Here is a 14,205-nt window from a genome sequence, read left to right on the forward strand (position 1 = left end):
AACTCATTCTAAATGAGTATAATTAAATGCATATATTTGAAATAATTATATTTAGAAATTTGTCAAAATTATTTAAAATAATATCATTTATGTATTAAGAGAAAGTAAGTTACAAAACAGTAAATTTTGTTATTGTTCAGTTGCTAAGTCTGTGCCCAACTCTTTGCAACTCCATGGTCTGTATCCTGCCAGGCTTCTCTGTCCTCCACTGTCTCCCAAGTTTGCTCAAATTCGTATCTTTTGAGTCGGTGATGCTATCAAACTGTCTCATCCTCTGCTGCCCTCTTCTCCTTTTGTCTTCAATCTTTCCCAGCATCAGCATCTTTTCCAGTGAGTTGGCTCTTCACATCAGGTGGCCAAAGTATTGGAGCTTCAGCTTCAGCATCAGTCCTTCTGATGAATATTCAGGGTTGATTTCCTTTTACTTTCTCTTAATATATCATTCTAAGTCAAAATATAGAAGTCTATATAATTTTTTTATGACTGCATAATTTCCCATAATATTTTAGAACTACTACTTTATTATTTTTAAAACTAATTCTTTGTTAATGGTCATTTAGATTGCCTCAGTATTTCCCTTTTATAGGTTATACTGAGATGAACATCCTTATACAGATGTCATTGCATGTGTAATAATATATGATTAGTTTCCTTTGGAAAATTTTCTAGAAATATGATTTCCAGAGTCTACTAAAGCCTATATATTAATACATGTCTAACACTTTGGATATAAATTACGAGAGAGCTCTGTAAACATGTTCCACCAGTTCATACTCTAGCCTATAGGCTTTGTCCATACCCTGATCAATATCAACTCTTATTTTCCTTCAACAACAGCAAAATTTTAAGATATTCATGTGAAAAAAGAGTTAAGATTATATACACAAAGTACACAATGAAATGAACTTTGAGCAAAACGAAATGTTCAGAGGAAAGGAGGGCTGACTCCAGAAGCTGTCATGTGAAGACTATATGAAGGAGTTTCGAATACTTGGCCTGAAGAGAGGAATATTAGAGATTTTTGAAAACAGATCCATTGACCACAGCCCTAATTTTGAAAAAACATTGAGTATTCTGTCTTTTCATAAAGCTGAGATAATTGAAAGAAGTAGGTTTTTGTTTATTTTGAAAAGCATAGTATAACTATCCAAAGATGAGGTGGGCTGCTTCATGAAGAGGTGTGATTTCTGTCATTCGTCAGACAGTGGCCTGAAGAAGGTGTTGTTGAGGTCATTTCTGCATTGATTGGAGACAGCACTGCTGCTGCTAAGTCACTTCAGTCGTGTCTGACTCTGTGCGACCCCATAGACGGCAGCCCACCAGGCTCCACCGTCCCTGGGATTCTCCAGGCAAGAACACTGGAGTGGGTTGCCATTTCCTTCTCCAGTGCATGAAAGTGAAAAGTGAAAGTGAAGTCGCTCAGTCATGTCCGACTCTTAGCGACCCCATGGACTGCAGCCTACCAGGCTCCTCTGTCCATGGGAGTTTCCAGGCAAGAGTACTGGAGTGGGGTTCCATCGCCTTCTCCGGGAGATAGCACTAGATGATGTCTAAGTTTTAGTTTCAGTTAACCCAGTGGAAGCCTTGCCATTGGTTTCTAAGTGTGATACTATTTCAGTTCCCAGACTAAGTTCTTGGTAATTTTTTCTAATTACAGCTTATTTTCTTAATTATGATTTTTATTAGTCCTTTTTATGAAATACAGCATGTATCAGAGTGTGTGTAAAATGTGCAATATAGTGGACAATTGCAAAACAAAACAGACACTCATACAACTATTACCAAAGTCAAGGAGGAATATTATCAGCCCTCCAAAAGCCCTGCATGTGCCCCCTCCACCCATTTGTAACTCACTTTCTTGTCTAAGGGACTAGTTTTGGGTTTTAATTTATAATTACAGTGCTGACCCTTGCCTGTCTGTGGTCATTGGCTTATCAACTGACTCCAGACTTTTTTTTTTTTCCTTCTGTATGAATGTTATCACTCCTTCCCATCTTAATGGTTTTCTTATGTTGCCTACTACACAAATTGGTCCTTTCTGTAACACTCACCAAATGACCTAAACCATTAGGGTTATGTAAGGTGTGACAGTAATTCAGTATATCTGTTTGTGGAAAACTAAAGAAAAAACAAATATAACTTACTTTCACATCTAATTTTCAAAGTAAGTGTTTAGTCTTCTAAAATAGAAATTACTATTGTTTCTTTCTTTCTTTCTTTTTTTAAAATAGGTTATCAGAAGATTGAGAGAAAGAGGAGAACCAATCAGACTATTTGGAGAAACAGATTATGATGCTTTTCAACGTTTAAGAAAAATAGAGATCCTCACACCGGAAGTTAACAAGGTAAGAAGAACAAAGCTAGAATATCATTGTACCACATAGCTAAGAATACTGCAGGCTTTGACAGACTTCAAATAATTGCCTTATTATAAGGAAAAAAGGAAAAATGAAGTTGCCAGATTATTGCTGCTGAATGTAAATTTTCTTTTAAAAGGCATACATCTTGAGCATGCGATTCAGTGCATTTTGAAAATGCTTGCAAGTGTGTGGCCACTACCCCTATGAAGATATAGAGTATTTTCATCACATACACATGAAAACTCCCCAGCACCCCTCCTTGGCCAGTCCCTGGATTCTTCCTCCTCCATTCCTGGGCAACCACCGTTTTAAATTCTGTCACCGTCAATGAACTTTACTTGTGTTAGTATTTCACTTGGGTGGAGTCACAGAGGATATGTCTGTGTAAGATTTGCTCTGTGTAAGATTTTGTGGATTCATCCATGTTATTGTGGATGTTGGTAACTTGTTCCTTTTCATTGCTGGTGATATTCAGTAATATGAATATATCACAATAGCCTTGGGCTGTTATGACTAAAACTGCTGTGAACGTTCTTACACAATCTTTTTTGGCTCTATGTTATTTCTCCTAGGTTAAATACATTTTTATGTCTCTGGAAGTGGAATTGCTAAATAGTAACAGTATACGTATGCTCAACTTTTTAAGAAATGCTGGATATTGCCAGTGTTGTCTCATTAGTGTTTGTTATTGTTAGTCTTTAAAATTTAACCATTCTCTTATTTGTGTGGTAGTATCTCATGTGGTTCTATTCACAGTTCCCTGACAACTAAAGATTGTGAGCATCTTTTTATAGACTTACTAGCCACATCTTTCTCTATGCAGTGTTCATGTTTCAGTTGGGCTTTTTATTTTTGAATTATAGTAGTTCTTTATGTATAATCTGGATTCTTCGTTAGATATACAAATTCATGTTTTGTATCTATTTTTTTCCTAAGCTTTACCTGTTTTCTTAAAGGTGTCTTTTCATGGGCAGGACTTTTGAATTTTGACAAAGTTCACTTTATAATTACTGCTTGTGGTGTTTTGCTTAAGAAAATGCTTTGCTTACCCTAAGATCTTAAAGAGATGGTATTTTCTGTATTTTCTTCTGAAACTTCAATAGTTTCAGCTTTACTTTCAGAACTCTGATCTTGTTTTATGGCTCAGCTTATAATCCATCTTAGTGAATATTCCATGGACTCTTGAAAAGAGTATGCTTTATGCTTTTGAAATGTCAATTACAGTGATGTTTAGATCTTTTGTGGCCTTATTTACTTATTTACTTGCTCTTTCAGTTACTGAGAGAGACAGATGTGGTTATATGTAGTTGTATAACAAACCACCCCAAAACTTACATCTTAAAATAATTCATTATCATAAAATCTTTCTCAGTCATTTGTGATGGTAACAAACCACTCTGAGACCTTGTGTCCTAAGATAGTTTGTCATTCTCCATCACGTTCTGTGGTTCGATTGGGTTAAGCTGGGTAGTGTTTTGGTTGGGGTCTCACCTGTGATACAGTCAGGTGAGGGTTGTGGCTGAGGTCACCTGAAGGCTCCAAGTCTGGCCTTCTTACTAGGCATGCTGACTTAAAGGTGCAGCTTCGTTGTAGCAGAGGTCAGCATTTCCTGCCCTTTTAAAGCTAATATCCCATTGTACGTATGGATGCCATTTTGTTAATCCATTCATCCTTGTTGGACAGGTAGGTTGCTTCTGCCTTTTGGTCTATTGTGAATAATGCTGCTATGGACACAGGTATAAAAATATCTGTTCAAGTTCCTTGCTTTCTCTTCTTTTACACATATTCCTAGAAGTGGAATTGCTGAATTGTATGGTGATTTTATGTTTAACTTCTTTTTAAAAACATAAATGAATTTAAAACATTTTCTTCACTTATATTATTAACATGCACAGCAATTTGTTTTTATTTTCAGTCCTATCTAAAGTTTCCTTACCTAAATCCTTGGAAAGAGCTAAGTGGTTTTGTAATGCCTCATTTCAGCAGTATTTGTTCCTCTTCTATATCCCAAGTCACTTTCCTTATCAAAAGAGTCTAAAATGCTAACATGCACTATTCAGTTTTTGTTACCGGATTTAATTTTTCTGCTACTCATGTCTCATTACTTGAGAAATTTTCTAGCTTTTAATATTAACTTACTACAACCTGCTGTATTCTGATATTATTCAATACTAGAATTTATTTGTTGGAGAAGGCAATGGCAACCCATTCCAGTACTCTTGCCTGGAAAATCCCATGGACGGAGGAGCCTGGTGGGCTGCAGTCCATGGGGTCGCTAAGAGTCGACACGACTGAGCGACTTCACTTTCACTTTTCACTTTCACGCATTGGAGAAGGAAATGGCAACCCACTCCAGTGTTCTTGCCTGGAGAATCCCAGGGACGAGGGAGCCTGGTGGGCTGCCGTCTATGGGGTCGCACAGAGTCGGACACGACTGAAGCGACTTAGCAGTAGCAGCAGAATTTATTTGTACTTTTAAAAGTTGAGGTATAATTGACGTATAACATATTTCAGGTGTACAGCATAATGACTTGATATTTGTATATATTGCAAAATGATCACCACAGTAAATCTAATATTCATCACTGTATATAGTTACAAAAATTTTTTTTTTGTGATGAAGACTTTTTTAAAGATCTACTCTCTCTGAGTAACTTTGAAATGTGCAGTGTAGTATTTTTAGTCATCATGCTGTACATTATATCCATGTGACTTATTTATTTTGTAACCAGAACTGTCTAAAAGTTAATAACTTAAGTTTGAACACATTCTGAAGCTCAACACTTTTCCTCCTCTCCCTCCACATTTTTTTCTGATACCACATTTTGCATCTTTTTGTGTTCTATAGCCCTTAACTAATTACTGCACTTATAGTTATTTTTACTACTTTTGTCTTTTAGTCTTCATACGAGCTCTATAAGTGATTAATTTACCACCTGTACCATACATTTACTTTTATCACTGAGATTTATACTTTCATATGTTTTTTTGCCAGCTGAAAGAAGTCCCTTTAGTATTTCTTAACAAGGATAGTTTAGTGGTTAGAAACTCTCTTAGCTTTTGCTTGTCTGAAAACTCTATTGCTCCTTCAATTCTGAATGATAACTGCTGGGTAGCGTGTTCTCAGAAGTTTTTTCTTTTAGCACTTCAAATTAATTGTGCCACTCCCTCCTGGCCTGCAAAGTTTCTGCTAAAAAAATATTCTGATAGTCTTATTGAGGGTGGTTCCTTACACAAAGCAAATTGTTTTTCTCCTGCTGCTTTTAAGATTCTTTCCTTTCTGTAACTTTTTTTTTTTAAAGTAGAGTGTAATTGATCTACAATATTGTGTTAACTTCAGATAGAGAGCATAGTGATGTATTTTTTGCAGATTATACTCCATTATAGGTTATTACACAATAATGGGTATAATTCTCCATGCTATACAACATTCTTGCCTGGAGAATCCCAGGGATGGGGGAGCCTCGTGGGCTGCTGTCTATGGGGTCGCACAGAGTTGGACATGATTGAAGCGACTGCTGCAGCATACAGCATCCTTGTTACTTCTCTATTTTAAATGTAGTTTGTATATCTGGTACCCCTAATTTGTCACTCTCCCCTTTCTTTTTCTCATTGGTAACCACAAGTTTGTTTTCTGTATCTGTGAGTCTGTCTCTGTTTTGCATATACACTCATTTGTATTATTTTTTAGATTCTACATAAGTGGTATCATACCGTATTTGTCTTTCTCAGTCTAACTTATTTCACAAGACATAATACTCTCAGATCCATCCATGTTGTTACAAGTGCCAGAATTCCATTCTTTATTATGGCTGAGTAATATTCCTGTGTTTTGTGTGTGTGTGAGAGAGAGAGAGTTAGACAATGCCAAAGAATGCTCAAACTACCACACAGTTGCACTCATCTCACACGCTAGTAAAGTAATGCTCAAAATTCTCCAAGGCAGGCTTCAGCAATACGTGGACCGTGAACTTCCAGATGTTCAAGCTGGTTTTAGAAAAGGCAGAGGAACCAGAGATCAAATTGCCAACATCCGCTGGATCACGGAAAAAGCAAGAGTTCCAGAAAAACATCTATTTCTGGTTTCTTGACTATGCCAAAGCCTTTGACTGTGTGGATCACAATAAACTGTGGAAAATTCTGAAACAGATGGGAATACCAGCACACCTGACCTGCCTCTTGAGAAACCTATATGCAGGTCAGGAAGCAACAGTTAGAACTGGACATGAAACAACAGACTGGTTCCAAATAGGAAAAGGAGTACGTCAAGGCTGTATATTGTCACCCTGCTTATTTAACTTCTATGCAGAGTACATCATGAGAAATGCTGGGCTGGAAGAAGCACAAGCTGGAATCACGATTGCCAGGAGAAATATCAATCACCTCAGATATGCAGATGACACCACCCTGATGGCAGAAAGTGAAGCGGAACTAAAAAGCCTCTTGATGAAAGTGAAAGAGGAGGGTGAAAAAGTTGGCTTAAAGCTCAACATTCAGAAAACTAAGATCATGGCATCCGGTCCCATCACTTCATGGGGAATAGATGGGGAAACAGTAGAAACAGTGTCAGACTTTATTTTGGGGGGCTCCAAAATCACTGCAGATGGTGACTGCAGCCATGAAATTAAGAGATGCTTAGTCCTTGGAAGAAAAGTTATGACCAACCTAGATAGCATATTCAAAAGCAGAGACATTACTTTGCCAACAAAGGTCCGTCTAGTCAAGGCTATGGTTTTTCCAGTGGTCATGTATGGATGTGAGAGTTGGACTGTGAAGAAGGCTAAGTGCCAAAGAATTGATGCTTTTGAACTGTGGTGTTGGGGAAGACTCTTGAGAGTCCCTTGGACTGCAAGGAGATCCAACCAGTCCATTCTGAAGGAGACCAGCCCTGGGTGTTCTTTGGAAGGAATGATGGTAAAGCTGAAAGTCCAGTACTTTGGCCACCTCATGCGAAGAGTTGACTCATTGGGAAAGACTGTGATGCTGGGAGGGACTGAGGGCAGGAGGAGAAGGGGATGACAGAGGATGAGATGGCTGGATGGCATCACTGACTCCATGGATATGAATATCTGAGTGAACTCTGGGAGTTCGTGATGGACAGGGAGGCCTGGTGTGCTGCGATTCATGGGGTTGCAAAGAGTTGGACACGACTGAGCGACTGAACTGAATAATTAGTAATGTAGAACATCTTTTCATGTGCCCATTAGCCATATGTATGTCTTCTCTGAGAAATGTCTTTTCAGGTCTTCTGACCATTTTTGGATTGGGTTGTTTTTTGATATTGAGTTGTATGTGCTGTTTGTATATTTTGGATATTAATCCCTTTAGGGTCACATCATTTGTAAATATTTTCTCCCATTCAGTAGGTTGTTTTTTCAATTTGCTGATGGTTTCTTTGCTTTGAAAAAGCTTTTAAGCTTAATCAGGTCCCATTTGTTTGGTTTTGGTTTTATTTCTTTTGCCTTAGGAGACTGATTAAAGAAAATACTGCTAAGATTTATGTCAGAGTGCTCTGCCTGTGTTCTCTTGTAGGAACTGTCTTTAACATTTTTGACATTTTAATGTGCCTTGATGTAGGTATGTTTAACTATTTCAGATATTGCCCTAACATTTTCCACAGCAGCTGTACTATTTTACATTTCCAGCAGTGCGCAATGGGTCTGTTTCTCCATATCCTAGCCACGTTGTTATTTTCTGTTTTCTGTTGATAGTATCCATCCTGATGGTTGTGAAGTGGTACCTCTGTGGTTTGGTTTGCATTTCCCCAATGATTAGTGAGGTTGAGCATCTTTTCATTTACTTATTGGCCATTATGTATTGTCTATTCAAGTCTTTTGCTTATTTTAAATCAGATTTTCTGTTGTAGTTAACTCTAAAAGTTACAGTTTTATAGTTTTAACCCTTACATTTAAGTCTTTGATCCATTTGTGTTAATTTTTATATGTGGTATATGATAAGGGTCTGTCTTTAAGGCTTCCATTTTAATCAAATGATCACAAACTAGAAGTGAATAAAATGTGGAGTTTACTGGTTTGTTAGAAACATAGTGAAGTCTAGGACGTGGTTGAGACTGGCTTTATACTGTTGACGTTGCCAAATGTTTTGGAAATTGAAAGCAGTTGGATTTGTTAGACGTTTTCAGTGAACCAGGAAAATGGGTGGAGTACCTGGTCACTCTCTCTAGGCCTCATTAGAAAATTACAGCATTTATGCAGATTCTTAATTGGATTTGTCACTCATATTTTTTATTTTTCTGACTGTCAGACTAGCTATTATAGTATATTATTATATATTCTTTTACATTTGAATATGTTCATAAGAATTGACTTTGAATGGACAGTAGTGATAGCTGTATAATAAACTGAAATATTGTTTGAGTTTCCTTGTGGAGAAAAAAATGAATTATACTCATTATCAGAGAAAAAAATCAGAAGTGAAACATCAATGAAATTTCATACTAGGTGTAACTTTTTACCTTTCCTTAGGGATTGAGGAATGATCTGAAAGCAGCTTTGGATAAGATTGATCAGCAGTACCTCAATGAACTTGTGGGTGGCCAAGAGCCTGGGGAAGAAGACACCCAGAATGATTTGAAAGTTCACGAAGAGAACACCACAATTGAAGAATTAGAGGTGATCCCTCCACCACCTTCCTCACTCCCCCACCCCACCTTTCATTTCCTGGAGCCGATGGTTGAGCTCATTAGACTGTTCAGTTCACCGCACCCTGGCATCTTGATCGTTACAAAGGCCCTTCTTCTATTTCATGCCTGTTGTTTATTCACTCCCTTTTTTCTCATTTTCTACACACATTCCCCTCCTTCCTGCCTTCAAAAGTATTCATTCTGATATGTTTGATGTGTGCATCCTTTTATATTTATTGATGGTCTTGTAAAACCAGTAATGTTTTGTATGCATGTGGTGCGGTGTACATAAATGATGCTTTACTGTGAAATTCTTCATTCTGTTTTTTATTTTCAAGTTCCATCCTTGATATTCTATGTCATCTAAACCTTTGATTTTAATTGTTACATAGTATTTTATACAGTGTGACTTTCAGTGCCTTTTAATAATAGCACGATTGCTCCCCTCTTCCTATTACCACAAATAGTTTTGTGACAGACAGTCTTGTACATAACCCCTGTGGACCAGAAACAAGATTGCCTCTTAACTTGTCTGAATACTGTCAGGTTTCTCTTTGGAATGGGTGTACCAGTCTTTACTCCACCATCAGCAGTATATCTGTACATCCCTGCCAACATTTGGCAATATCTTGCTTTCTTATTTTTGCCAGTGTATTGAATGTGGAGTGATATATGTAATATTACTTGAAGTAATTTTGAATTATCTGTCTAGCATGAGCAAAAATAATGACTTAAATTTCTTAATAATTGTAAACTCATTTTTCTGTTACCTTTCATTCCTTGCTCTTAACCCATGTTGACTGCTGTGAGATTGTAGTTGAGGTTATTGTTTGTGTTTTTGAGATTTTCCCCCTTTTTATTTATCTTTTAATATATATTTATTTTTAATTGATTGACTGCTTTACAATATTGGTTTGATTTCTGCCATACATCAACATGAATTAGGTTTAGGTGTACATATGTGAGGAGGTTATTTTATTTGTACTCCCACCCCCTGAATTTTACTGAAATAATAATTTTACTGAAATAAAACTGGTGAGCAAACCAGTTCTGGGCATTTTAAACAACTTTGGAGATAGTCACATACTATGCAATTTATCCTTTTAATGTGTACAGTTCAGTGGTTTTTAGTATATTCACAAGTTTGTACAACTATCATCACAGTTTAACTTTAGAGCATTTTTATTCCCCTAGAGAGAAACCTCACATATATTAGCAGTCACTCCCTTTATCTTTAGATTCACAAAAGATAACATGCTGTCTAAATTTAAATGGCAAATTGATATTTTTAACCTATCTAGAAATTCTCTCAGGCTTTAAATCAAAATTGGACCGTACGTGTAATAAAGAGCCACGTTTGGACTGACGTTAATAGCATATATATTCAGCTGTTGCTCCTGACTAACAAACAGAAACATTCCTTCTTTTCAGGCTCTGGGAGAGTCTTTAGGAAAAGGTGATGATCATAAAGACATGGACATCATTACCAAATTCCTTAAGGTATGTACTTTTTGGCTAGGAAAGGAGGATGTTTTCTTTAGATAAGAATTGGTCTTACTTTTTTTTTTCTTTTGGTCTTACAGTTCTGAATTGTTTCTAGAGTTAAAGACTGGAAAAGGAGACTCTCATTAAACGTTTCTGCATTTGTAGTGTTTATAATGTTGGTATGTGTTTGCATATAGAGGTTAAACAAAATGTATATTTACTATCTTCATGGCACTTGTAAATCTGACTTATTGTTGCAAACACACAGAAAAGAATTCTTAGCAGTAAATGAATAAGAAGTTTTAAGGATTAAAAATTTTTTTTAAACATACTGGGAAAGAGTGTAATAAGGAGAGGGTTCCAGAAGCTTCTCTGAGAGATGACATAAGGACAAAGTGGCAAGACATTGGCAGTGAAAAAAGCAAACACTTGGGTAACCTTTCACAGGATTATCAGTAGCTCATTCTATCTTTCCAGATTTTCTCTTTTTAGTGGTTTAGGTAGAGTATGTGCAAACCCCAGATTCCTTTTAACATTTCTTCACCAATTATCAATATTTCTATTCAGACCAAGAGATTTAAATGCAAGAAATGCTTTTACTTGTATTTACAGTTTAAATGCAACATAATCGGTCATCAAGATTCTTAACCCACTGAGAATTTTGCATGGAATTAGCTAGGGCATGGGATCTAGTATGGACTAGAATTTCCTCTGAGTGACAGCCTCTCCCAATAGCACATGCATAGGTAACACCACTAGGGGAATATGGCCTCCTCAGCCTTCACTGTTTAGCTGCCTCCAGAAAGGATGCTCTTTGTGTAGTTAAATTCAAGGAGCACCGGGGTAGTTTTCTAGGGTGGGATGGGGGCTGGTCATAGTTTCTTGTATTTTCGTTCCTTTTTTCCTTCCTTCTTTGGTCAAGTGTTTTAGAGGGAATTTTTAATTGAATTGTGGTCTCTACTGCAAAAGTACAAAGTCCAAATACAGCATCATCATCCTTGGAAAATTGATTAAATATCACAGCACATGGCATTATGGCTGATAAGTCTAGGCAGGTTAAATTTTATGTAATCGAAATACAAGTAAAAGTTTATTTCTATCAAACAGTTACCTGTGAAACTTCTTCCTATTTCATCCCAGACACTTGGGGCGCAGAGTTTCTGGCCTGAAAAAGGAACTTTTTCATATTTCAGCCTGGGTTTCTTTTTAGGTGGGAAATGGATTATACTTGAGCTAGGAATATGTGTAGAATAGGGAGGTTTGTGACTTGCCAAAAGCACTGCTTTAAAACATCTATGAGTTACTAAGCAGAAACAGTTCATTAAAACATCAGCAACTAATATTAATCAGTTAAGACATTTACTCTAAGGATGAATGTATACTGTTTTGTGCATCAGAGAACGTTCGTGCTTATGAAACCACTGGGTGGCATTGTAGTCTAAATTTACCCTTTCTTTCCACAGTTTCTTCTTGGTGTTTGGGCTAAAGAGCTGAATGCCAGAGAGGATTATGTGAAGCGCAGTGTGCAGGGTAAACTGAACAGTGCTACTCAGAAACAGACTGAGTCCTATCTGAGACCCCTTTTCAGGAAGCTACGGAAGAGGGTGAGGTTTCTCAAAAAATGCTTTCATTAACTGATTTTTTAAAAATAGAATATATAAAGTTAGGATACAAGTGATCTATAACTACATACTGAACTTCCATAATTATTTTTTTTCCTTTTCCAGAATCTTCCTGCTGATATTAAAGAATCCATAACAGATATTATTAAATTCATGTTGCAGAGGGAATACGTGAAGGTACATTGTCATGCTGTGCATCGGAATATATTTATGAGTGTATCTAGATTGTGTGCATAATACGTTCATCTCATGTGGGGGTATTTTAATGGCAGATTAAGAATAAATGTGAAATAAATTTTAAAAACATTACATTTTATAATTTATTGTCAGCTTTATTGTTAGATATGAATAAATATTGTTAGGTGTGAATAAATAAAAAAATTTTCAGACCACATTTTATTTTTTAGTCATTTTGAAGGAAGGTATAAAGATTCTGCAGAGCACAAATTGGATATAGGCAGTGTTCATTTCATGAATGGGACTGAATTTCTAAGTTTATAGATGGTTGATATGGCTTGGAACAAATTTTCCCATAGAAGCAAGTTACTAGATCAGTTTCTCAGGCCAGCTGTGAAAGCCTGCTTAATCTATAATATAGCTGAACTGTTGAACTAATGATACCATGGAACTTAACCACTTTTAGGCTGGTTTCTCTGAGAAAATGTTCCAGGTCAGGCTGCCAGAATTCCTTGCTCCCTTTTCAGTGCTGCAACATAGCAGAGCCTAGTAAGGGAGGACTCTTCCCCTTGCTGCAGTGTTTTTATTTCTGAATGGACTTGGAGAGGAGGTGGCTGAGGAGAGAGATCTGGTGTCCACGTGCTCTGAGGGCAGAGTTTAGAAAGGTGGGTGGAAGGCTCTCAGTTGGTGGTGATGAACAGGAAGAGAAGGGCCTCCTGTACCACTAGCGGCATTGGAAGTATGCCATTGCTCGTAGGCCGTCAGCCAAGTTGAGGAGGGAGGCTCCCATGGGCTGTGTCTTCCAAGAGAGGAGGAGGAGGGGAGGACTTCCGGGCAGCACCTTCAGTGACAGTTCCAGAGCAGTAGACAGGCTCTACCAGGAAAGCGGGGAAGCCATTGCTTATTCCTGTGCTCTGAGTGTCTGTCCTTAGCTCGGTGATCCTGGGTGACTGAAGGGCTCCCTGATGAGCTACTCCCTCTGTATGGGGGCCAGTTCATTAGTCAAAGAAACTGTTTCTATTTTATGAGTGTCAGCTTTAATTTCCGGTAGTTTCTGTGAGTTGCCTGTTGCTTAGGAAGGGTGATCGCATTGAGATGGATGGATAAGGTCACCATCACTGCAGAGAGAATGCGGGTCACTTGTCTGCTCGAAACCATGGCTTCTCCTTGGTACTTTTCTCATTCTCATATATTATGTGAGAAGCTGGTGAAAGTTTATTTTACATAAAGTATAGATAGAACTAAAACTTTAATATTTGGACAGTTTTCTTTGAAAATTGGGGGAAACCAAATATTGGAAATTTTATCAGTTAATATCCAGTGATTTCTCATGCACAAGAATCAGTGGTAAAAAATGTGTATACCCTTGTCAAATTCTGCATTATCAGTCTCATGGGTGTTTGATTTTTAAAATTAAAATCTCTTTGAGTCCTGGCTGTGTAAGCCTCTCTGACACCATTGGGTCTTCTAGAATTTACTTGCTTTGTGTTTTGTATTTTTCCTTCTTTCCCTCCCTGAGTAGCCACGCCTGGTTTAGAAAAAGCTGTTTGTCTTTGTTGCTTTCTGTCTTCTCATTTTATAGCCTTAAATTTTTTAAAGATATAACTTTATTTATTTATTCATTGGCTGTGCTGGGTCTTCATTGCTGCGCAGACTTTCTCTAGTCGCAGTGAGCGGGGGCTGCTCTCTAGCTGTGGTGTGCAGGCTTCTCGTTGTGGTGGCTTCTCGTCTTGCTGAGCATGGGCTCTAGGGCATGTGGGCTTCAGTAATTGCAGTTCCCAGGCTCTAGAGTACAGGCTCAGTGGTTGTGGTGCACGGGCTTAGTTGCTCCATGGCACGTGGGCTCTTCTTGGACCAGGGATCGAACCCGTGTCTCCTGCATTGGGAGGTGGATTCTTTACCACTGAGCCACCAGGGA

General features: G+C 37.6%; 1 protein-coding gene across 7 annotated transcripts in view; it reads left to right on the top strand.

The window, feature by feature from the left end:
* The window catches only part of PRPF18 (pre-mRNA processing factor 18), a 59,391-nt gene that overhangs the window by 22,034 nt on the left and 23,152 nt on the right, over positions 1–14,205 (top strand). For 3 of the 7 annotated variants that reach the window (XM_068987086.1, XM_068987087.1, XM_068987088.1), the window contains 5 exons: positions 2,232–2,345; positions 8,846–8,992; positions 10,435–10,503; positions 11,952–12,092; positions 12,216–12,287. In XM_068987086.1, coding sequence (XP_068843187.1) covers positions 2,232–2,345; positions 8,846–8,992; positions 10,435–10,503; positions 11,952–12,092; positions 12,216–12,287 — 543 coding nt within the window. The remainder of the gene's footprint in view (positions 1–2,231; positions 2,346–8,845; positions 8,993–10,434; positions 10,504–11,951; positions 12,093–12,215; positions 12,288–14,205) is intronic. The other 4 variants (XM_068987090.1, XM_068987091.1, XM_068987089.1 and 1 more) reach the window with 3 other exon arrangements.

The sequence above is a fragment of the Capricornis sumatraensis genome, chromosome 15, assembly GCF_032405125.1.
Source record: "Capricornis sumatraensis isolate serow.1 chromosome 15, serow.2, whole genome shotgun sequence".
NCBI classification, from domain to species: Eukaryota; Metazoa; Chordata; class Mammalia; order Artiodactyla; family Bovidae; genus Capricornis; species Capricornis sumatraensis.